Source organism: Acanthaster planci, linkage group LG06, assembly GCF_054643075.1.
Source record: "Acanthaster planci isolate LZ-2023a linkage group LG06, COTS_SCS, whole genome shotgun sequence".
NCBI lineage: Eukaryota > Metazoa > Echinodermata > Asteroidea > Valvatida > Acanthasteridae > Acanthaster > Acanthaster planci.
Window position 1 is genome coordinate 1,554,010 of NC_141782.1, and position 23,904 is coordinate 1,577,913.

General features: G+C 43.9%; 2 protein-coding genes across 3 annotated transcripts in view; one reads left to right on the forward strand and one right to left on the reverse strand.

Moving 5' to 3' along the window:
* The window catches only part of LOC110974776 (uncharacterized), a 41,866-nt gene extending 25,701 nt beyond the window's left edge, over positions 1 to 16,165 (reverse strand). Inside the window, exons 1-22 of one of the 2 annotated variants that reach the window (XM_022226641.2) lie at positions 15,768 to 16,165; positions 14,363 to 14,482; positions 13,402 to 13,779; positions 11,863 to 12,105; positions 11,493 to 11,735; positions 10,602 to 10,859; positions 9,861 to 10,115; positions 8,874 to 9,128; positions 8,402 to 8,653; positions 7,677 to 7,931; positions 6,953 to 7,204; positions 6,555 to 6,809; positions 6,020 to 6,271; positions 5,317 to 5,571; positions 4,332 to 4,583; positions 3,841 to 4,095; positions 3,393 to 3,644; positions 2,756 to 3,010; positions 1,557 to 1,808; positions 1,153 to 1,407; positions 430 to 681; positions 54 to 308 (exon numbers count right to left, since the gene is read on the reverse strand). In XM_022226641.2, the coding sequence (XP_022082333.2) occupies positions 54 to 308; positions 430 to 681; positions 1,153 to 1,407; positions 1,557 to 1,808; positions 2,756 to 3,010; positions 3,393 to 3,644; positions 3,841 to 4,095; positions 4,332 to 4,583; positions 5,317 to 5,571; positions 6,020 to 6,271; positions 6,555 to 6,809; positions 6,953 to 7,204; positions 7,677 to 7,931; positions 8,402 to 8,653; positions 8,874 to 9,128; positions 9,861 to 10,115; positions 10,602 to 10,859; positions 11,493 to 11,735; positions 11,863 to 12,105; positions 13,402 to 13,779; positions 14,363 to 14,482; positions 15,768 to 15,834 (5,368 nt within the window). In that variant the 5' untranslated portion in view covers positions 15,835 to 16,165. The remainder of the gene's footprint in view (positions 1 to 53; positions 309 to 429; positions 682 to 1,152; positions 1,408 to 1,556; positions 1,809 to 2,755; positions 3,011 to 3,392; positions 3,645 to 3,840; positions 4,096 to 4,331; positions 4,584 to 5,316; positions 5,572 to 6,019; positions 6,272 to 6,554; positions 6,810 to 6,952; positions 7,205 to 7,676; positions 7,932 to 8,401; positions 8,654 to 8,873; positions 9,129 to 9,860; positions 10,116 to 10,601; positions 10,860 to 11,492; positions 11,736 to 11,862; positions 12,106 to 13,401; positions 13,780 to 14,362; positions 14,483 to 15,767) is intronic. The other variant, XM_087137549.1, reaches the window with a different exon arrangement.
* A 2,618-nt stretch (positions 16,166 to 18,783) lies between these two features.
* LOC110990027 (G patch domain-containing protein 1-like) overlaps positions 18,784 to 23,904 on the forward strand; it is a 37,506-nt gene continuing 32,385 nt past the window's right edge. Inside the window, exons 1-3 of the mRNA XM_087138465.1 lie at positions 18,784 to 18,981; positions 22,821 to 22,952; positions 23,664 to 23,752. Coding sequence (XP_086994591.1) covers positions 18,912 to 18,981; positions 22,821 to 22,952; positions 23,664 to 23,752 — 291 coding nt within the window. The 5' untranslated portion in view covers positions 18,784 to 18,911. The remainder of the gene's footprint in view (positions 18,982 to 22,820; positions 22,953 to 23,663; positions 23,753 to 23,904) is intronic.

Here is a 23,904-nt window from a genome sequence, read left to right on the forward strand (position 1 = left end):
GTTACTCAACTCCAGAATCAAACTACTTAAAAACTTTGACACCGGCAATTTACCTTGCTCTATGACAGTCACAGTGAATATACAGAAGGCTTGGTTGCCAGCTGCATCTGTGAATGTGTAAGTGACTTGGGTTTGGGTGTTGGCATTGAAGAAGTCTCCAGAATTGTGGGTCTGGGTGGTCGTGAAGTCACCGGAGTTGTCAGTGACTGTGGGCTCATTCCAAGAAACAGTTGTTCCGGTGCTTTGGAAAGGCACAGTGATGGACATACTCTCGGGACAGACAACTGTCATTGGTGATTCGGTGTCGCCTAATGTAAGAACAGATGACAGCAATATATTAATGCCGCACTTTATTATTAATTACTGGCGGAGTATTCTTCCACCTCTTTCAAATCCTTGAAATGGTGCGTGCAAAAACGTCAACGTTACCTAATTCAATGATTCTCACTACAAACGAGCACGAGGCTTCGTTGCCGGCAGCATCCCGGAAAGTGTAAGTGACCGTGTTGTCACCGATGGCGAAGAACGATCCTGAGGTGCGGCTTTGGATGGTGTCGAAACTCCCAGAGTTGTCCGACACGACTGGCTCGGTCCAAGTGACCGTGGTGCCAGTGCTCTGGAAAGGCACAAACATGGTGATGTCGGCCGGACAGGAGGTGATCACAGGGTCGACAGTATCACCTGATTGTGACGAATGGAGAAAAAAAGGCAATAAATCGACTACATCAATCGGTCAAATATCAAAAAACCTGGGAAGGGTGGGACAAACATGTCGAATGTCATTAAATCACGGTTTGTCCTACAGCGAGATTTTACAAATTGCAATCAACCATCATTGTTTTAATTTACAGTCCTAGCAATCTTACCCGCAAAGCTGGTATTTTCTACCATTTTAAACTCAAATTTGCAGATATTACAATATTTCTATAAATAAACAATGCACAGTTTTAGACTTCCTGTAACTTGCATCTTTAGACGCATGCACCTAATCCATTGGCTTTCATAAGGCCACACCTATAATCAATAGCTGTTTTTCAAGCAGTAAAATGCAGGGAAATCTGAATTCTGGAATGTGGTCAATTTTGAATAATAAATTTGTGCTTTGGTTATCACAACAGCGTCTTTATGACATAATACACGTTTAAGACCTACCCAACTCTGTCACAGTCACAGTGAAGATGCAGAAGGCTTGGTTGCCAGCTGCATCCGTGAATGTGTAGGTGACTGTTGTCTGGGTGTTGACATTGAAGAAGTCTCCAGAGTTATGTGTCTGGGTGGTGGTGAAGGTTCCAGAGTTGTCGTTGACAGTGGGCTCGTTCCACGACACGGTCGTTCCAGTGCTCTGGAAGGGAACGGTCAGGGCTATGTTTTCTGGACAAACGCTGACAACTGGTGCTTCGGTGTCGCCTGTCAACAAAAGCATTTTTTTTTAAACAAACACTCGGTCCTGCCATTCACACCAACTATTCTTTCCCAGTAATTGACATCTTCTATATTCAGGCAATGTCAGCTCAGGAAAGGAGGAAAAAAGACGGACAAAGGAAATCAAACCTTACCCAACTCGATGACTCTGACAACGAACGAACAGACTGCTTCGTTGTTTGCCGCATCCCGGAATGTGTACATGACTGTAGTCTCCCCAACCGGAAAGAAGGATCCCGAGGTGCGCGTCTGAACGGTGTCAAAAGCGCCCGAGTTGTCAAGCACGGTTGGCTCGGTCCACGTTACACTTGTACCGGTGCTCAGGAAGGGAACGAACTGGGTGATGTCGTCGGGACAGGAGGTCACAACGGGTGCGACAGTATCCCCTATTAGGAGTATTTTAAGAATAAGCATTACTCATGTTTGTGGAATTATTCACCATTTCTTTGAAGGTCTTTTTTTGGTGTCCAAACCTGTAACGGCAACTGAAAAAACACAAATTTGGTCAACTTTTGCTCTTTTGGTTGGCAGTTTTGCCAGTGTGCACTTCAGCAAACACTCCCGGTGGAGTGACCTCTGGGGGTGGCGTTTGCAGGCATCAGCTTGGATGTGCTTAAAGTAGGTGGGCCCGTCATCGCCTTGGTGATATTTGTGCAACGGAGCATGGGAAATTCTCTCAAGGCGACTATCAAAGGGATTTGGACGGATGTCGCAGGGCAGGAGTGAAGTACAGAAAATAACTGCCCGGCAAAACCCAGTTACTGGCCCAATGTTGCATGGTGTACATTTCTCGTTACTCTGTCCAGTGCCTTTGCCTGGCTCTGAAAATGTCGAGCATAGCGGACAGCGACACAGATTCTCATCTGTAAGGTGCTATGCGCTTGTACATGGTGCCCTGTGGGGTACCGGAACAATGGAAGGTATCCCACAAGGCCAGTTTTGATCCTTGTGGGGTACTAAAGTGGTACCCCACAAGAATTTCGCGAAATAGATATTTCAAATTTACTCAAAAAGGAGGAATTTTCAAGTGCCGTTCATCGTCGCAAATTGAAGTGTTTTATGTAAGGGACAAACGGTCGAAATTTCAACCCAGGAAACTGAACTTGGTTGAAATGGCAGTGATTTGACATTTTTTCCGTGTTGTGTGGGAGTTTTGTACACAAGAACAAAAGAAATACCCCACAAGTATACGTACGTAAGGGCGTGATAATATGTGTGACGAGGATTTTGCAAAAAACTATTGGGTGAACTTGACAAAAACTCATGGGCCCCGGTTGAGTTGATGTGTCAAAATTGCCAATGGATAGGGCAAATCCACAACACACGTACGGACCTTGTTCAATGACAGTCACGGTGAATGTGCAGAAGGCTTGGTTGCCGGCTGCATCCGTGAAAGTGTAAGTGACTGTCATCTGAGTGTTGGCATCGAAGAAGTCCCCGGAATTGTGGGTCTGGGTGGTCGTGAAGGTCCCAGAGTTGTCAGTGACCGTGGGCTCGAGCCAAGTCACGGTCGTTCCCGTGCTCTGGAAGGGGACGGTGATGGCCTCGTTTGGCGGACACACTGCCACAACAGGTGCCTCAGTGTCACCTACGAGAGAGAAAAATTCTCAGTCCAACAAGAAGCATTTCCTATTTGTAAATGATATTTTGGAAACATAAAAACCAAAGTAGTAGTGAATAACAGCAATCCTTGTGCCAATACAAGGGGGACCTTTCAAATTTTGTGATTTACAGGTCTTCACTGATTAAAAAACAATCGGTCACCATGTATGTTGCTGTGGCTGATAAGGGTGACCTACAGAAAACATGATACAAGACGGACTTTACATCCTGCTCATTTGGTCTGAAACAAACTACGATTGCTGTGGACTAAAACTGTCGACTTTGAAGCACTTTCCCCTAAAAACCTGTCTGGAAAGGCAAAGCCAAAAACTGCACTTTCTGAGACAAAAAGACTAATCTCTATTTACCCAGTTGAATAATTCTCACGACAAATGAGCAAGAGTTTTCATTGCCGGCAGCATCCCGGAATGTGTAAGTGACTGTGTTGTCTCCGACGGCAAAGAATGATCCCGACGTGCGGGATTGGATGGTGTCGAAGCTCCCAGAGTTGTCTGATACGACCGGCTCGGTCCAAGTGACCGTGGTGCCGGAGGTGAGGAACGGAACAAACATGGTGATGTCAGACGGACAAGAGGTGATCACGGGGGGAACAGCATCACCTGGCAGGTAATAATAAAATCATTTAAAGGTCAGAAAAAAAGTCTTTGCCGCAAACAACAAATCTGGGGCTAACAATGCACGATGAAATAAGGATTGCTTGATTGTTTAATCAGTGCTACCAAAAAAAAAAAAACACCACATGTCTCATTTCGCAGTCTCCCCTACGCAACCTAACGCCAGTGGTTTGTGACTTACCAAGAGATGTCACAGTCACAGTGAATATACAGAAGGCTTGGTTGCCGGCTGCGTCGGTGAATGTGTAGGTGACTGTCGTCTGAGTGTTGGCATTGAAGAAGTCTCCAGAGTTGTGGGTCTGGGTGGTGGTGAAGGTTCCAGAGTTGTCGTTGACAGTGGGCTCATTCCAAGATACTGTCGTGCCAGTGCTCAGGAAGGGAACTGACAGGGCGATGTTGTCAGGACAATCACTGACGACTGGTGCCTCGGTGTCCCCTGTTAACAAAAGTGCGGATTTCATACATCATCATGTCCTGCCATCAGCGAGTTTGCTGCCCTCTATTGCATAAAAAAATTCATTATTTATTGAGCTCAGGGGATTCAAGCACCACATGTGACAAAATGAAAAAGCTTTCCCAATATCAGACAAGACTTCATCAAGAAAAGCACTGAAAATGCAGAACATCTGTGTCTGTTTCAGGACTGCCAAGAGAGAATTGAATAAAACATACCTAGCTCGATGACTCTGACAACAAACGAACAGACTGCTTCGTTGTTTGCCGCATCCCGGAACGTGTACGCGACTGTAGTCTCTCCAACTGGAAAGAAGGATCCTGAGGTGCGCGTCTGAACGGTGTCAAAAGCGCCCGAGTTGTCAAGCACGGTTGGCTCGGTCCACGTTACACTTGTGCCGGTGCTCAGGAAGGGAACGAACTGGGTGATGTCGTCGGGACAGGAGGTCACAACAGGCGGGACAGTATCACCTTGGGGAATGAAAGCAGGGTAATATTTACACCTCACACATTCATATACATAAATCCTCCTAATTCAATCATTTAGTTTGGAAAGAGGGGTTGTAACTTGATCATTTACTGCAAAAGGGCTCAATTGTGAATTTAGTGGTGCCTGCAACCAAAGGAGGATACACCCCCATAATCTGCAGCTATCCCAAAACAACTAGTACAGTCAAATACAGTTATGGAACTAATGTCCCTATGAAGTTACTCTTTCTGGCCAGAGCACAATAGAAGAAGGCCATCTCCAGCAAAGCACCTGAAGACGCATTTTAGGAAATCGACCTTAGTAGTTGTGGGCAAGCGTTGGCACGACGCACATGCACAAATGGTCACTATACTTCAACGGCTCTGAGTGGTTGACATCGCAGAGCTGTAGTTGGCCAAATGGAAACCTGTCCCAAATGCTGAATTCAGGAGCAATTGAAAGCGCGACTCCGCAAAGGTTTCATTTGATATCCTAAAAGTTTGTGTTTCTCGCAATACACAACATTCACTGAGCTCAAAACAACATCAGGTAAGCTGTTTGCACCCTTCTGTAGATTTTGAGCGCTTCCGTTGCCTCAAGCAGACATAATGCACAAATGATGTACTTGGACTTTAAATGAAAGTGGCTGTAACACACTTCACCTTGTTTTGGTTACAGTGATTTTACAAATTTGATGTTTATTGTTGTTTGAAACCCAAAGTGTTTAAGACCTACCCAGCCCTGTCACAGTCACAGTGAAAGTGCAGAAGGCTTGGTTGCCGGCTGCGTCCGTGAATGTGTAGGTCACCGGTGTCTGGGTGTTGGCATTGAAGAAATCTCCGGAGTTATGTGTCTGGGTGGTTGTGAAGGTTCCAGAGTTGTCGGAGACCGTGGGCTCATTCCAGGACACGGTGGTTCCGGTGCTCTGGAAGGGGACGGTCAAAGCTATATTTTCTGGACAAACGCTGACAACTGGTGCTTCGGTGTCGCCTGAAAGACACAATGTATGAAAGACAATGTTTACCAATCTTAAGTCAAACCCATCTCTCTTGCCAACTACTGGAAAACTGTGAGGGTAAACCATTTCCCCAATCAATATTGTAAGACAATTTCCAAACAGACACAAGAATCCATGAATGGAAACAGTTCAATTCTCATTCTGATGAAGCCCATCTTCATTTCTGAAAAAATGTAAACTATAGTCTACGAACTTTACAATTTAGTGATCTAAACAACAAAATGCTATTGCCTTGACACAGTAGCATAATTCAGATTAAACGGAGCAAACATTACAATCTTTGCACAATTTCAACTTGTCCTGAACATACTTAGTGTTACGATAACTGATCGGAACAATATGTGACTGCTCTTTGAAAACAGAAATCTTTTTTCCCTCTTGAGACGGATTGAAGGACACTATGTGCTCATCTCTACTCACCGAGCTGAATGACTCTCACGACAAAAGAGCACGAGGCTTCGTTGCCGGCAGCATCCCGGAATGTGTAAGTGACCGTGTTGTCTCCGACGGCAAAGAACGATCCCGACGTGCGGGATTGGATGGTGTCGAAGCTCCCAGAGTTGTCCGACACGACTGGCTCGGTCCAAGTGACAGTGGTGCCGGAGGTGAGGAACGGAACAAACATGGTGATGTCGGATGGACAGGAGGTGATCACAGGGTCGACAGTATCACCTGGGAAGACAGAAAAAGGAATGTTAGAAGATTCAACAATTGAAATTTTACAAAGGTTTGTTCCATTTTGAAATATACCCCAATCAGTCACAGATCTTTGCTCGAATTCGTAGTTATCGTATTCATATCATAACCCAGTATGCTAACCCTCAAGCACTAAAAGTACTGAGATCTGTATTCTGGAATGTGGGCAAGTAATTGGAGTAATTTCTGTTTTCAAACAATTTCACGGCCATAGTCTACACTTTCGGCATTTGTGTATGATTAAAAATTTGAGACCTACCCAGCCCTGTCACAGTCACAGTGAAAGTGCAGAAGGCTTGGTTGTTGGCTGCGTCCGTGAAGGTGTAGGTCACCGGTGTCTGGGTGTTGACGTTGAAGAAGTCTCCAGAGTTATGCGTCTGGGTGGTGGTGAAGGTTCCAGAGTTGTCGTTGACAGTGGGCTCGTTCCACGACACGGTCGTTCCAGTGCTCTGGAAAGGCACGGTCAAGGCTATGTTTTCTGGACAAACGCTGACAACTGGTGCTTCGGTGTCACCTGTTGACAAAAGCAGGCTATTCAGGAAAGTCTCAACTCTAAACAAACTGTTCTGTCCAAATCAGTGATCTTTTCTCCAATTGGGCTGGACAATATCAGCTCAAGAAATGTAGAGGAAAAAAGTAAAGAGAAATTAACCTTACCCAACTCGATGACTCTGACGACGAACGAACAGATTGCTTCATTGTTTGAGGCATCCCGGAATGTGTAAGTGACCGTAGTTTCGCCAACTGGAAAGAAGGATCCTGAGGTGCGCGTCTGAACGGTGTCAAAAGCGCCCGAGTTGTCGAGCACGGTTGGCTCGGTCCACGTTACACTTGTACCAGTGCTCAGGAAGGGCACGAACTGGGTGATGTCACTGGGACAGGAGGTCACAACGGGTGGGGCAGTATCACCTTGGGAAAGATGCAGAAATAAGTGTTTCATACCTCATGCATACACATGATTAGAATCCCATTTTCTTTCATTTATTTAAGCAACAGTGTCCGTAACTTTACTCAGCACGAGGCAGAATCGTGATGAATTTTAGTTAGGAAATTTATCAAGGTCACAAAAAAATGATGAAACAAAAAAAAAACAAAAAAAATGACAAAGTTTTCCTAGCTCTATCCCAGGACCATTGTCATTATGACATTTGAATATTGGTGTATGAGTCAAAGAAATATTTGTTCATACATAAATTTTATGATTCAGCAATATATTTTAACTCAAGTTTAAGACTTTGTGTGTATATGAATTCCTTGAAATGGGTGGCTAGATCTTGAGGTAACTATGGACTTATTTTGCAGAATTTAGTGGGGCAGGAGTTGAGTACAGGAAATAATACAAACACAGCAAACATGGGGAGAAAAAAACACACATAGCAACCTTGTTCAATGACAGTCACGGTGAACGTGCAGAAGGCTCGGTTGCCGGCTGCGTCCGTGAAAGTGTAGGTGACTGTCGTCTGAGTGTTGGCATTGAAGAAGTCTCCAGAGTTATGTGTCTGGGTGGTGGTGAAGGTTCCAGAGTTGTCGTTGACTGTGGGCTCGGCCCAAGTCACGGTCGTTCCGGTGCTCTGGAAGGGGACGGTAATGGCTTCATTCGGGGGACAGTCTGCGACAACTGGAGCCTCGGTGTCACCTAAAAAAAAAATAAAGGATACAAAATTGCATACGGCTTGATAAATGCCACTGGGCACGGAAATTGCACAAAAACACGCTAAGAACGACTAGCTGACCTGCCTATCAAAAAAAATCATGAGTTTCCTTCAAAACCTGCCCAATCTGAACTTCCATATTACCGCGTTAAAGCAGAGTCAGAATGGCTCTTAAACACAACATTGAGATACCAATTAAAAAAAGGGATGATTCCCAAATAAAAAAATACAGAGCTGGCTCACCCCCTCCCAACAGCATTCTATGAACGTTTTCCCCAATATATACGGACTGCAGCGACAGGGTATCTTGTTCAAAAATAAGTTTGAAAAAGCCGCCTTGCTGAATAGGTCTCATATGATGTTCGAAAAGTTTCAAATGAAACCTTAATATAAGTATTATTGATTAGTGACACAGAGGAATATGGTATGTCTAGCCAAACAGTGCCATCCTCACCTAATTCAATGATTCTCACCACAAACGAGCATGAGACTTCATTGCCTGCGGCATCCCGGAATGTGTAAGCGACCGTGTTATCCCCAACGGTGAAGAATGATCCCGAGGTACGGGTTTGTACAGTGTCGAAACTCCCCGAGTCGTCCGACACGACTGGCTCGGTCCAAGTGACCGTGGTGCCAGTGCTCTGGAACGGCACAAACATGGTGATGTCGGACGGACAGGAGGTGATCACCGGTGGAGTATTATCCCCTACAAGAAACAAGAATTTTTGTCCATCTTAATCCCTATCGTTCCTGGTTGCATCTAACAAATTAATTTCCTTTAGAGGCAGGAACTTTGAGATCCTTGGCTATTGTTCTAGAAATGACTTTCCTGTTAATACATTTCCCCAACTTTACTCACTTAGAAGTATGATTCAGACGGTGATAGAACAAATGACATCCTAAAATCCTAAGGGAGTAAGACCTACCCAGCCCTGTCACAGTCACAGTGAAGGTGCAGAAGGCTCGGTTGCCGGCTGCGTCCGTGAACGTGTAGGTGACTGTTGTCTGGGTGTTGACGTTGAAGAAGTCTCCAGAGTTATGCGTCTGGGTGGTGGTGAAGGTTCCAGAGTTGTCGGAGACCGTGGGCTCATTCCAGGACACGGTGGTTCCGGTGCTTTGGAAGGGGACGGTCAGGGCTATGTTTTCTGGACAAACGCTGACAACTGGTGGCACGGTGTCGCCTGTTTGATCAAAATTTTAGAGTTCGGTTGAGCTGGAGAGTGTTTGTATATTGGCAGGTCGGAGTGGAAAAGACATCAGTCAAGAACTTCATGTTATCCCTCATGTTGTTCTGGAACAAGCTATGGCCAACAATATGATGCCATGGATTGGTCTGGCCCCTTTGTGCCTCTCTTAACCCGTATAAAAGAGTGTGTAAGTGGTATCTATCTCTTACGAGACTCTGCAAGAGCGTGCCCCGAGTCAGCAAGATGGCAGCAGTGTGTTAGTCTGGCTCATTCCAGAATGATTACGCAAGTGTAATGCAGAAAACCAAGGGTGCTACACACTGTCAAATGTAATTTGTAAATGGCTTGTTAGAAATTCCTGGAGATATATAGGCATGCAATTTGGACTTTGGCCAAAAAGAGGAAATTCCAATCTTCGCAAGACTTTGCAGGTGTTTTTCAATTTTCAATAACACGAGTGTGAAGTGATAAACATGAAAATCAGTTTTATTCCTGCCATTTCTGTTTGTGACATATGATAGTCGTGTAGGCCTACACTGCATGCACCTATGATCCAAGTTCTACTCACACTGTATTGAACACTTTGATATGTCATCGGAACATAAGGCCGTTTAGTTCTTAACAAATCTGGGCAGACTGGGCTTCCATCTCAGATGGGTGAAAGAATCCTACCCATAATGCCTTCGACTGGAAGACGGAGGACAAAAAACTTCTTTTTGTACTCACTCTGCTGAAAGATGCGCACGTTGAACTGGCACTGTGCCTCGTTGCCCTCGGCATCCCGGAACGTGTACGTGACCGTCTGGCTGCTGCCCGTCGCAAAGAAGGACCCCGATGTGTGAGTCTGGGTCGTTGTCACTGACCCAGAATTGTCGGTCGCCGTGGGCTCCGTCCAAGTCACTGTGGTGCCGGTGCTCTGGAAGGGCACGAACCTGGTGATGTCATCGGGGCAGAAGGTCACCACGGGCGGCGTGGTGTCACCTTGGGTGAGAGCCAATGATCAACTGGTGTCACTATTGAGGGTGAATCCATATCCATTTTCTTGGGGGGGGGACGAACTTATTTGGGGGAGGGGCAAAATTAGGGCTTAGCTATGGTCACATCGAAACATGTGCAGCGTCCATATTACTTGGCTACCGCTTGCAGGTATGCACAAAATGGCTGCAGATGCTAGCCAGTGATTCCTGTCAGCACTCACATGTCCAGCTACAAACAGGTAATTTTGACACTTTTTTACCAAGGAATTTTTTACTTGTCTTTGTATTCCAAACTGACAAATCACAAATTGTACACACGCTTTTGTGATATGCGATATTGGTCCGCACATAAAAATACAGAGTTTCTTCCTAGGAGTCCAGGCGATTAATTTTATGACGTGAGTAGCAAGTTTTCACGACAAAGAGTTTATCCATTCAAATAAGGAAATGGGCCATTAATTAAATCACACCCTTTTGGGGCGCCACTCACCAAGCGGAATGACGGTCACGTCAAAGGTGCAATCGGATGACAGGCCGGCACTGTCTGTCCACCTGTAAAGTACAGTGGTGGTCTGACCAACGGCAAAAGGACTACCGGACACAGGTTCCCGTATGACCAGGGTCGGTGTTCCCAAGTTGTCTGTGGCTGTTGGCTCATTCCAGGTGACTGGAATTGTCGTCGAGCCAAATGGAGCTGTTCTGGTGAAGGACTGGGGGCAGTTGGTAATGGTCGGAGGTATCGTGTCAACTGAGAAAAGAAATTATTGAAAATAATTATTTATATATCAGATCTTCAATGTTTTCCTGGGTAAAATTTGACTAGGGCCACAACAAATGTTGTCCATCAAAAGCAGGCAAAAAGGTGTCCATTTTCCTTTTTTCTTTCTAAATTTTTATCATTTCTTGTACTGTTACTTGTTTCCGTTTTCTGTTACTTTTTAAAATATTGCCCCCCTACAAAATATGCCATGTTTAAATGGCAACCCGTATAAACAACCAAAACTCAAACACTCAATTCAACTAACCTTCAACTCTCAATTTCAACTAACCATAATATGTTTTTGCATAGTCATTACCCTTCCATGCTTTACTGTTAAAAAATTGATAAATCACAGAATAGTACATTTGTTTATGTCTTAGGACGAGTAGGACCTTAAGTCCACTCTCAAATAAACACTCAATTTCAACTAACCCTAATATGTTTAGCATAGTCATTACCCTTCCATGCTTCACTGCCCAAAATTGATACATGCATATCAAAGGATGGTACCAGTCACGTGATACAAAGTGACCGTTCGCATGCAACTCTTCTCCTGCACATCCTGAATCCATAACGGAAAAATAACCTTAAAACACAGTTTGCGTGAACGTGCCGACTTACCAAACTGGACTGTCACGTCAAAGCTGCACTGGTCACTGTTTCCAGCTGTGTCCGTGAAGGTGTAGGTGACCGTTGTGGTGCCCACCGGGAAAGTGGCACCGGGATTGTGGGTTGATGAGGTGGTGACCTGCGACACGTCCGTTGCAGTCGGGGCTGTCCAGAAAGCCTGACCGCCCGCCGTGGAGGTGGTCGTCACAGTAAAGGAGGCGGGACAATTGGAGATGACCGGGGGTACGTTATCAACTACAATTCAAAAAAGGCATAAAATTGCAGTTTGGAGCATGAAATTGATTAAAACTATCAAGCTGATTTTGGCACATTCATGGGATCAAAGATACTCTTTCTTCGGTCAAGCAAAACACAGGCCTACCAAACTGGACGGTCACATCAAAGGAGCACTGGTTGGAGTTCCCAAATGTGTCGGTGAAGGTGTACGTGACCGTAGTCGTCCCAATGGGGAATACGTCGCCTGGGTTGTGAGTGGACAACGTGGTGATCTGTGATATGTCAGTTGCAGTTGGCGGTGTCCAGAAGACCTGACCTCCCACTGTGTTGGTGCTCGATACAATCAAGGAGTTCGGGCAGTTCTCAATGACAGGGGCCATATCATCCACTGAAAAATATTTACAAGATAAGGTTTACAATACTCTCACAAGATAAATATTAGGATCCAAAGGGACGAACAAAAAGAGTAATAAATGATCCCCGACAAGTATTGAAAGGCAGTTTCTTTTAAAAGTGTGTACAACCCCTCCAATTGTCGTCTTATCTCTCAAAATGATTACAACAGGTCTTGTCCCTTCCTACATTTGAGGGATACTCAATAGATAGTAGAAGATAACAAGGCTGTCTGACTACATTTCCCCCTAAAAAATCAAACTGTGAAGCATTTCTGAATACGTTTGACAAAAATAAAGGCAAGAAAACACTTGGAAGAAAATTCCAGGCTTTCGTGGGCAAACCTCCTCAAATCCTATCAGCCCTGCTGTGTAAACTGTGGGAAAATGCCACTTGCTATGTGAAGCCAATTACATAACACTCCCCACACTACCCTTTAGAAATCTGTTTACAATGTACACGGACAGCTATCTCTTCTGTAAACTGCCTCGCTCACTGAACAGTGGGAACAACTATGAAAACCCGCTTGTGCAAGTATTCACAAGATTGTCCAGGGATTGTCAAAAACTTGGATTTGCAACACTCGACCAGACCAGAAACTGATTCAGACATGCCCAAGGCTACACATTTCCAGCATTATCGAATGGCCAATGAGCAATCTTGTCTTTAAAACAAATGTAATGAGGAGCACAGAACCAAATCCTGCCACACCACTGGATGACATCTTTTGATCTTGTAGAAACCAATATTCAGAAATTAGGGGAAATGTCCCAAAAAAATTTTTGAAAAAGTTATGTTTTATTGTAAATTCTGGGGGAAAAGCACACTAAATAGCAGGGATCGGACTACAGTTGAATTTTTCAAATAGTATTCAACTTTATTTTAAGGGGGTGGGGGCTGCCAATTTCTCAAGTACTTTCATGTCATATTAATAGTCCTGACTCGCCCTATTTAGATCTGATTTTGCACTCGACCAAAGGGAGCTGTGTACAAGCTTATCCCTTCCTACTGTCTCAAAATGCTCTGACATCACTAGCTCTGCTCGTTTGGAATTGTAATCCCTAAAATCATTTCCACTTCCAGCTGTGGAAAGTATCCGAGCAACTTGTACACGGCTCATTTCAGAATCTGGCGTCCTCGTTAACATGTGGCAGGAGAGCACACTGCTGGAGAGGCAATGGGGATATAGTGGCAAGTCTAAAGTAGCAATATGTAACCCCCCGGCTGGATTCGAACCCCCGACCCCATGACTGCAGTCACAAACCCTGTACTCACCCCTTCTCTTACTCACCCATTTGATATCGGATGGAGAAACCGCTGTACTCCAGGTTCTTGTCGGTGATGAAGTACATCCAGGCCGTGTCGGTGTTCTCCAAGGTGAAATCCGCCGGTCTGGCGAACCCTTCAAAGAAGCGGACGTCGGGACCGACCGTGTTCACGCCATTCAGGGCTGTGAAGTCCACCGTCAGGCCCTTGCCCACGTACAGCTCGTCCTTGTCCGTCTCGATCCCGAAGACGTCGTCAAAGGTGAAGGAGATCCCACTGGCGCCGGGGATGTAGAGAAGGTAGAGTGCCCGGTAGCGGTTCGGGTAGGGTGATGGATAATTCAAACTCTCAAACACCCCTGCTGTGCAGCTCGGCCCATAGCAGGTGAATATCTCTTGATTGTCTGAGACAGAGAAATTAACATAATATAAAAACAATGTAAACTATATGGCACTTGGGATAAAAGGAAGGACACTGGTTGAATTTCAATTCAAAACAGTTGTAAAAATTCCCGTTTGCATGTTTAATCATTTGGTACAGAAACCTGCAATAATGCCAATCAAATTGTGTCCTTTTACACTATCACTGGAACAAGTAAAATTCAATGACAAAAAAAAATGCAAGCAAAAATTTCAAAGGACTGCACTCTGGATGGGTAAAGTTAAGCTATGTGAGATATAACAATAGTTCCTAGTCCCTGCCAACCACAATTTTGGTCTTTTACCCAGACCTAACCTTGGTTTTTAAGTTTTGTTGCAACTGTCAACACGACTGCCTTCTTCTCTTAATTTTTATTTCTAGAATAAAATATTCAGCCTGAAATGCGAGTTTTACAAATGTGTAAAATGAGACAAAAACTCTTACTGCTTGATATTACTGTTAGTAAGAGCTACAAAAACTCTTCTAGCAAGATCTTGGGAAACCTAACACATTAAAAAAAAAAGGAAAAATAGGCCCTACAGATGTCGTTTCTCTTAATTCTTTACCTGGACCAATGGCACAGTTGTACGAGTCTCTGAATGGAAGGTTGCATTCACACACGTAGCCTTCAGCGCTGTTCCGAGTGTAGCAGTTTTCCCCATTGGTGCACATGTTCACAGCACATTCTAGATGTAAAAACAACATGTTACAAATGTGGACGGCCGAAGTACAAGTACGAATGTACATGTGCTTGGCTTAGGAACGATCGGTGGATCGCTCCGCACTATAGCCGTTCCTGCAAGCATGCAAAGTAACATTGGTAGGGAATCTTCGAGGCCTACTTTTTGGAAAACGGTCTTCCACAGCTAACAGGTAATGGAGGAAAACAGATAACAAGATATTGCTGGAACAAGGGCTCGACAAATCCTGACTTCTGTACAGCGCGAAGTGAGTAAATGCGCTTCGCATCTGTATATCCACAAGCGCTCTCACTGGTCTCTCGACGTGGCCGCGGAGCACGTGGTAAAACATCATCGGGCGCTTCCATTTTGAACTTAAGATAACAGCGCCCTCTTGTGAAGAAAAAGGGCAAATTTTAGTTGGCACTCCGTTTCGCTCGTACGAGGGAAGCACTTCCGTAACCTGCCGTTTGAGTGCATTGATGCACAACGGTTGAAATAATTGTTGCGTTTCTGGTGAATAGATTGAACTGTCAGGTAAGCTTAAAAAGGAGGGATACATGTACAGGCATTACCGTGTTACATAAATTGAAACTACCTTACGTAACTGTTATTGATTTAACAATTGAATGACATGATATTCACACACACAAACGCTCCGCTTGCTTGGAACACAGTCACAATTTTTAAAACATGTTTCACACGAAATCAAGGACAGTATTATTGGCACAACTTCCTTAGCCTACAGACGGGGGGGGGGCTTCACGAAAAATTGGGGGCCCAAGAAAATAACGCAGTCTGTCAGATCAGAGAACACACAACTCGCAGATGTAAGAAAAAGTTCCGTTTTGAGTTCTGCGTGTTTTTCTCAAAAGTCAGTTTTCAGAAAGCTGCATATCAGGTATATTCGTGGCATACTCGGTTGGTTGGTCACTCACCCACTACAGTGCCACTTACGTAAGACGCACTAACACTGGATACTCATCATTCTCACTGAAGAGGGGGGAGGTCAAGTTATGTAACTTTATTCCGAAATAGGCAAGTTTATTCATCCGTCTATCTGTTTTGTGACTGATCTACGGGGACCAACTATGAATACATCTCTAGCATTGAATCCGTCCTTCGTGTTTCCAGTGTGTCCCTTCCTTGAAAATCCACAGCCTCATGTGTATGAGGATGAACGCAGTGTATGCTGTGCATGGGTCCAAACATGGTCCAAACAAGAACGCAAGTTGTGCTGTGAAGTACAAGGCACGGAACCAAAAAAGTTGTTCAGAAAGTATTTACTAACCTTGGGCGAACGTTTCATACGCCAGAAGGACCATCGAAATCACCAAGATGACCAGTGTTCGCTCCATGGTGGAAGCGGCCACGCAAGAATGTTCCAAGATCCCCGGTGGAAGAAAGAAAGAAGGACCTTGCCTTCACAAGAAAATCACCTGTGTCCGGAGAAGAGATCCGGACTTCTCTACGCATCCAAAGAGCCCGGAATGAGCTGATGGCCGGCTCCTGTCCGAAGAGACGGCAGTGTCACATCACCGCTAAGACACGCCCAAGGACTCGGGGTCTTCATTGGTCCAGACCGCGTGAATGGGCGAGAGAGTCCCCTAGCTCAGTAGACCGTACGAAGACAGTTTTCTGAAGGGGGCTTTGGCCCTCCAGCAGGAAACTTCTCCTCCTTTGTCTCGTCGTTGTTATGCAAATCTTGCCACCGCGTACCCCCTCGTAGTCGCTGTTGTCCTTGTAAAGATGCTTACACTACAGCTTCGTGATTGTATTGAACTCTCTTGTTGGATCAGGGGTTTAAAAAAAAAAATTAAAAGGAAGAAAGGAGAATGCAGAATGTATTGTTACAAGACTTGTGGAATGAATTATGCATCGTGGGTTTAAATCTATACTTATAGTTACACCCGAATGCTTCCCCAGACTCGTACACTGGTCTCAGATGGTTCATGTTAGTTTTTACCCAGGTGGGGGTCGCTTAGATTTTGTGATGTTCGATTTACCCATTTTCGTCACTCATCAACTATAGCAATTCAGGTTTCACGAAACCTAAAGAATAATGTCATATTAAGACTTTTATTAAACCTGCATGTTAAAATAGTTCACTGTGTACTTCTTTGAACGTGTGGAACCAGAGCTTGATTTGCAGAATGATTTGAAACTTTATGGGAATTCATACCGTCAAGCATCTGGTAGAGAGAAGAACGCAGGTCGCCGAGTATTACATTTACATAATAGAGCTTAATAGAGAGCAAGGCTGGATAAAACAGTGGTGAAACGTCCTCTTTAACAGTGAAGCAGACTTCCCAACGGAAAGAGTCATGTTCACGCCAAATAAGCTGACGATTATTTTCCCTTGAGGTCATCAAAGCCTACTTTTCTTTTAAAAAGTACAAAGGAAATATACAGGATCAACAACAACAGAACATGCAAAGCAAAAAACGCAGTCATGTTGGCTATTCAGGTTTCCACTGTATGGCGCTTATTATTGTAATTGTAATGACAGGTAACGTTTCCGCACCAGTAGGTCCAATGTCTTTAATCAATGCAGCGAGATATAACCATTTCTGTATGTATTAGGTGCTATAATTGTAGTAAGGGAGATGAGTGCATGTCCTAAGCGAACCAAATCGTCCGCATACTGGCATTTCAGGGACATCTTTAGAACTTTCTTAGGCTTTGAACTATTATGCAGTAATCTTTCAGAGGTTGCAAAGGTCACAGACTTTCGGGTCGGCCGCCGACCTTACGCTATACACAGTGTGCAGGCGTTTAGTGGAAGCACCAAGCACGTAATCAGGGCTTTCGGTGGGTGGGGGGATTTACGTATAATGAACCTGAAATTGTTCTCGAAGTTTTCGAAATATAAAATGGTTTGTTTTATGCACAATGCGTAGATTGTAGAAAAGTACAATTGTGTCATTATATAAAACTTGTACTCCAATGAAGATTGATTCAGGTCGCTCCACTATGCATCTTTGAACAATTGTCACCTGTGTTGAAATGTATGAAATACAGAGAGGTCATTTATTCTCTACGGTACAATTTGAGTTGAACTGGAAAGTGTGCGGCACATGATTCTAGTTGTGCAAATTTGTTGTTTATTTGGAGGACAGAAAATGGTCGCCACCACTCAGTTAAGGCTTTTCTTCGACTTGTTTTGTTACCAATAGTGATGGTAGTACCGCTGGATTTTGCAAATAAGGAGAAATTGTTGGCTCATAACTTGCGGTGGGCGTTCACTCCTAGTTTCGATGGGGTGCTGTTGCCAGAAACGCGTTGCGACAGTCTAATGGAGCAATGTGGTCATGCGTCATTTGGTAAGATCAAGTTACCCAATTGCGGTGTCTATGGGTGGTGTCATAGTTAAGAGACCTGAATGGGGTAGTAAGAACGCTACCCCAATTATCAGAGTCACCTTCACACGCCGCACCCCAAGCACCAGCCGACAGACGTCCGACCCAGCGAAATACGGACAGGGTGGAAAAAGAGATACACGACTGACTCACACGAGGCTTTAGCAAACACTTCAGCCCGGATCAATAAATGTTTTCTGCTCTGGGCCTCAAGGTTTTCTCTGTTTGTCTTCTGAACAGAATCTACATTATCTATGCTGGGGAGCATTGGAAGATGTAACGGTTTGGCACCTTATGTGATCTTGTAGACCTTCATCATTCTGTTCCAAAACTTTGTCTGAACTAGCCTATGAAATCGAGCCACGATAATAGTAAACGAGCAGCGGCATGTACACATACATGTACTTTCTAGCACCCGTACACATCATTTTGAACTTTCAAAGGGAGTCCTTCCGCCGGACCACGCCCTCGTGGTCACACCGCTTGTTAATCTTGGGGGGGGGGGGCTAAGAGAGAATGTCAAGCATGGAAAATATTTCCCGATACATTTTGCCCTTTTGTGGTTTTGTTTGTTGTTAAGTGTAAATTTGTCAATTAATAGCTTGATTAGGTTGTAGGAGAATGAGAGAAAATCAGTCGATTCAAGTTCTTATAGTCTCTTGAAGCCGTCTCCCCGCCTGCAGTGTCTGCGCCTGAGTCCACTGTTGCCTGAATGAGTTTTGTCACTTTGTTGAATTAAAAATGTAGTTGAAACAAAATACGAATATCGACTTAAGTTTTGGGCGGTGTTTCCTAAATTTTGAAGTTATATGCACGCTGTTGACGGATGAGAAAGCGTTAAACAGCGAAGTGATGATTTTATTCCTGGTTCATAGACAGAGTTGGATATAATTATGCCCAACTGTGGCCTGGCTGCAAGTCTAAGTTTTCCTCAATTGGGTTCAGCGGTTAAAATGTTCGTAGTTGGGCAGTTTTGTGAACAGCTGTCCAACGTCCCATTCGAGTAGATCGACCAAATCTTCTTCTCCTAAGTGTGTTTGTGGAATAACAGCCAAGGAGTACACCTGAAATGGTCAATGATGGCTGACGATTCTGACGAAGAAGATTTTGTTTCGTATGGAACTCCTCTGGAACCGATAGAGGATGGTAAGTAGGCCTATTAAAATCCAATTTGTAATCGAAATGTGGACACATTGGAAGTGCGTGGGAAATAATATTACCCAGTAATGATATTACCACACAGGCCTGTTCTTTTTTAGTCTTGTTACATTGGGAAAGAGTTTCATATACGGACGCCACTTTACACCCCGTGCACAAACCCTATGAGACTGGCCCGAAAAAGCATTTTCTACATGTAAATAAACAGCTTGTTTTTTTTCCTCCCAAGTTGAACTTTTCTGGACATTCTTGCGGTCGGAGGCTGTTCCATTCATTGCCATGATTGCAGTGCACTCACAAGTGGTGTAGCTAGGATTTTACTGGGGGAGGGGAGGGGAGCACAGAGGGCCACCAGCATCCTGTGGGGGCACCAGCTTTCAGTGGCAATGGCACTCACGTCTGGGCGAAAGGGCAACTCTCCATTCACTTTGTACAGGGATTTTCATGTTTTCCTCTTTTTTTTTTTTTGTTGCAACTTGATAAAAAATAACCATAACCTCTTCTGTACATTGTGGGAGATATTCATCAGGTTCATACGATGATTCATAAACCATAAATAGTGCAATTTTGGTCATATTTGATGTAAAGGAGAAGAGTTTACTCAGTAATTCAGATTTTTCCCACTGTAACATTATTTTTGCCCCTTTAAGTTTCGAGGGTGAAATGTAGAACAGCCACCAACTGACCAGTCAGAGAGAAGAATCAAGACTCAGTGATGTCATCCTGACCGCGAGAATGTGTTTGCTTTCTGAAGGCTAAGACTTAGAGGTCACTGTAGAGAATAATTTCTGGCATCCGTATATAGAATTCATCCCTTACATTTTAAGTTGTTGTACTGTGTTGACAGATTATTTAAATGGATCAAACTTAAATCTGAAACCGGAGAGTAGGCCTAGATATGATGTACACGTATAAACCAAATCAAATAGGCCTAGTCTGGGCCTAAACGGGGGATTGTAAATTTGGGGACCCTATTCAGTATAATAGAAGGGGGAGGGTTGTATTTTAAATTTTGAATTCACCTTGGTCGATGTCGCGACATCATGCCCAATAACTGTAGGGTTGATGTTGTCAAAAAGGAGCAGGGGTTCGAGTTTTAAGAGAAATTATGAGGGGAAACTGCGAGTGTTTTAACACAGGACATATGATGGGATTCAAATTGGCATGGCTGGTTTATCAGTAAAAATGTCACATGTTCTCACAATGCACAATTTGAAGTTTCTAAAAAAATAGGGTCAGCTCAATAAAGAGAGTGTTGCCATTGTTTTTTTTTGAGGGGGGGACTTACCAATTTTGCAAGATTAAAATGATAAAACTGGGGGGATCCCTAAGTGAACAATCTCCCCTAAACATTCCATTGATATCGACATGATTGGTCCCTGCTACAGTTCTTGTGCTAACACCCAGGTGCCTTATTTTGCTCAAATTTGCTCATTGAAAACATCTGCACGCTCTCTGCTTTATGGCGTACTGCTCAATGATAAGCCGCCAAAGACAGTTTGTTGCACGAGAGCAGCAAAAATCTAAACTTCTAGCAACTTTTTTTGTGCTAAAATAGCCGTAACCTGAAACTGTTTGCTCAAGATATCTAGGGTTTTCACTGTAGGGGGTAAGTGGGAGGAGCTGTTTGTTCATGTGAGTGGGAGGGGGGACGCACATCCCAGCATTTTCTTAAGAACATTCTGGGTTCACAGTTTGAACAGAAATGCACTGAACCATGTCTGAATCTATGCACTGAACCACAACGTTTCCCTGGTATTGCGTTTTTAAACTCTTAGCCGGGAGCACTTCGTAGCTACATGTATCCTGCTGGACATCATGGCCTTGCTCATGGACATACGCATTATAAAAACACACACAAACATCAAAGAAGCCTCAATAAAATTGCAAAACAAAATTTGAAAATAATGTCACCTGAAACACAAAGGTTGGTTGTTGTTCAAAGTGCATCGCACAGACCCTGTCAAGTCTCCAGACACAGGTCAGGCAGCCTAACACCTGGCATGGTGTTAGTTTAAACCATGTTTCGAGAGCAGGGCTGTTTGCACGCCGCTGTTCAATGTGTAATAAAGTGTAGCAAAAGCATAAATTCCTCAGGACAAAAAGAGCTTAGTCGAAGGGGAAAAAAAAAGAGAAAAGTTGCTTGACTCTCCCGTATGCACACTACCAAGAAGATAAAGTTTCCCTGGTATTGTGCTGGCATTCCATGGGGCTTTGTGTAAAGCTAGGCATCATGCCAAGTTGCATCGTTTCTGAAGATGCAAGGCCAGTTGGTCCATCACCCGTGGCGTTGTGTACACAAGTACCTCAAAGATCACTGCATGTACACACATGTACTTAACTTCCAGGCTATCCCGTTCTTGCTTTTCATTACAATTGGTGATAGATTGATAGAAAGATAGATAATGGATTGATTGAAAAAAGGACGGGTGTCTGGTTCCACTGACTAGCTTAATTTCCAGGTGATTATGGTGGCCTTCAAGGCCGAGTAACAATTCAGATGAATTGTCCCCCGTGTTGTCACTTCAAAAGTTGCTCTACAACTCGTGCTGAATCTCTTCATGCAAAGCAATCACCATCTCGCATTGTCAGCTCGAAGAAAGACCAAGGCTAAGCAATGACTTTTCAGCACATTACAACCCTCTCACATGATTATAAGAAAGGCTCCTTCATGTCTTCTTTACTTCTTTGCAAGGAAGGTCAAATCAAACAGTAACAAGGCAAAGGACACACAAAATCTGCAGTAAAAACACAATAGCTTGATACCAACCCTCCACAGATGCTCCATGTTTTGTGACAAGTTCTCATAGTAGTAATAATAAAAATAATTCATATGTATACCACGCTTTTCATAACAGGAGTTATATGAAAGCGCTTTAAAGATCAAAATACTATTACTTCAAGAAAAGCAACCCCAAAAAATTAACCAATGAAGAAAACACCTGCTTGAATTCCCTCCAAACAAATTAATCATTGTAGAATAACATATAAACAAACCAGACTAGAAAAGTCAAGATAATTTTTCAAAACAGTAAGCTTTAAAATGTCTTTTAAAGGTACCAAAACGGGGTTCAGAACACAAGGAGACCGGAAGAGAATTCCATAAGAGTGGAGCACCACTAGGAAAGGCTTCATCACCATAAGCCTTTGTAGTCCTTGGAATAGGCAGAAGGTTCAGTTTTGCTGCACAAGTTACAGCACTCTTCACTTATTTATTTCAGCCATTTGCAGAAGGGAAAATTTGTAACAGTATTTGTACAGTGTTCTTAACCACATCCCAGCCTCTTTTGCTCTTCTCTTCTGGTTATTAATAAAATGCACGTCCTGCTCTAACGTCAGGTTCCCCTCCATTTTGGCCACCCCTCCCCCCCGAAATGCCAGATGTTGGGTCTGCCACTGCCTAGCATGGAGCGAAATACTTCAAAAGACAATTTTTGTGTAGATTATCCCTTTTCTGAGATCGTGGGACACATCTTCCCTTCGACCTGCCTGTATTTAATTAGATAAATGACTAGTTAATTTATTGTTTGATCTTACCAAGATAGACACATTTATCGAATTGTCCTCTTTGCAAACTCTTGATTAAAAATAAGACTGTAGAGATATTAAATTGTGCACTAGTACGGAACAACTAGTTGAGTTAAAATAAAACTGAAAGAAATAGATAGAAGAGATAAAAAGCTAACAGAAAGAGAGAGATGTGGTCAAGAGTGAATAGGATCTTTAAAAAATGGATCAGTCGATCATATCTTCTCCTGTCTCACTTGAGTGCCAGGTGCAACTAATGTGTCAGATTTTAGCACAGCCCTTTTTTTTTTGTGTGACAGAGGAGTCGAGGCGCAAACCAGTCTCGCTCGAGGATCAGATTGTCACCGACAAGCAAGGCCGCCGGCGCTTTCATGGAGCCTTCACCGGCGGTTTCTCGGCTGGTTACTTCAACTCGGTGGGTACAAAAGAAGGTGAGTCCCGGCGTTCTGTGGTGCCATGTGGCTCTCAAGGTCAAATCATCCGGGCGGTGCTTGCCTCTCACCTGTGGTGGATGAGATGAATCGTTCCCGCTCGGTGTCCTCCCCGACCAGACAGAATGTTCTCATAAAAGATGCGCGAACAACACACCATCATTCAGTAGCTGTGATCATATCAATGCCAGGGGTTGACTTTTGGGGGGATTTCAGGAATTTTTAACCCAAACTTGTCGAATTTCTTTTGAAATGTCATAGTTTGCTGCATTTGGCACTATTGGGGAAAAAAACAAGATTCACATCATCGTAGTCATTTTTAAAAGAACTCAAAGCCTTTTGATAGTCATGTTACTCATTGCTATTCAAATCGTTAAAAGTCACCGTATTTCATTATCGTTACAATCCCTCTGCATGAATGTTTCATTAATTTTTTTGTCATCCCCGGCCTCATTTCTGCCAAGTTCCAAGTTCCCCTCCTTGTAGGGAAAAGCTTTCTGGTATTATGCAATGCCTACATCGGTGTTAACCTTCCTCTCAGTGAAATGATGAGCGGGTCACTACATGCTTGTGTCTGCAACTTGTCATTTTGTTGCGTGTAATATATCGCTATTGTTCAGAATTCTGATTCTGTGTACAGGATTTTAACTCTAAAGTCCCTGACATGCTTGACTTCTATCGGGTGTTGATTTGATTTCTTTTTGACATTAGGATGGACTCCCTCTGCGTTTGTGTCGTCCAGAGGCCAGAGGGCAGGTGGTCCATCCAGGCAGAGGGCCGAAGATTTCATGGACGAAGAGGTTCGGAACAATTTTACTGATTTGATCACTGCACCAAATGACAGGACTCCTAAAGAGCTTGAGTGCGCTTAAATTCCCGGTCTACCAAATCAGCTTGGTGACTTGTTCAGTAAAAGTGATACCTCCACCCGCCACCCATTTTTTCCTGACCT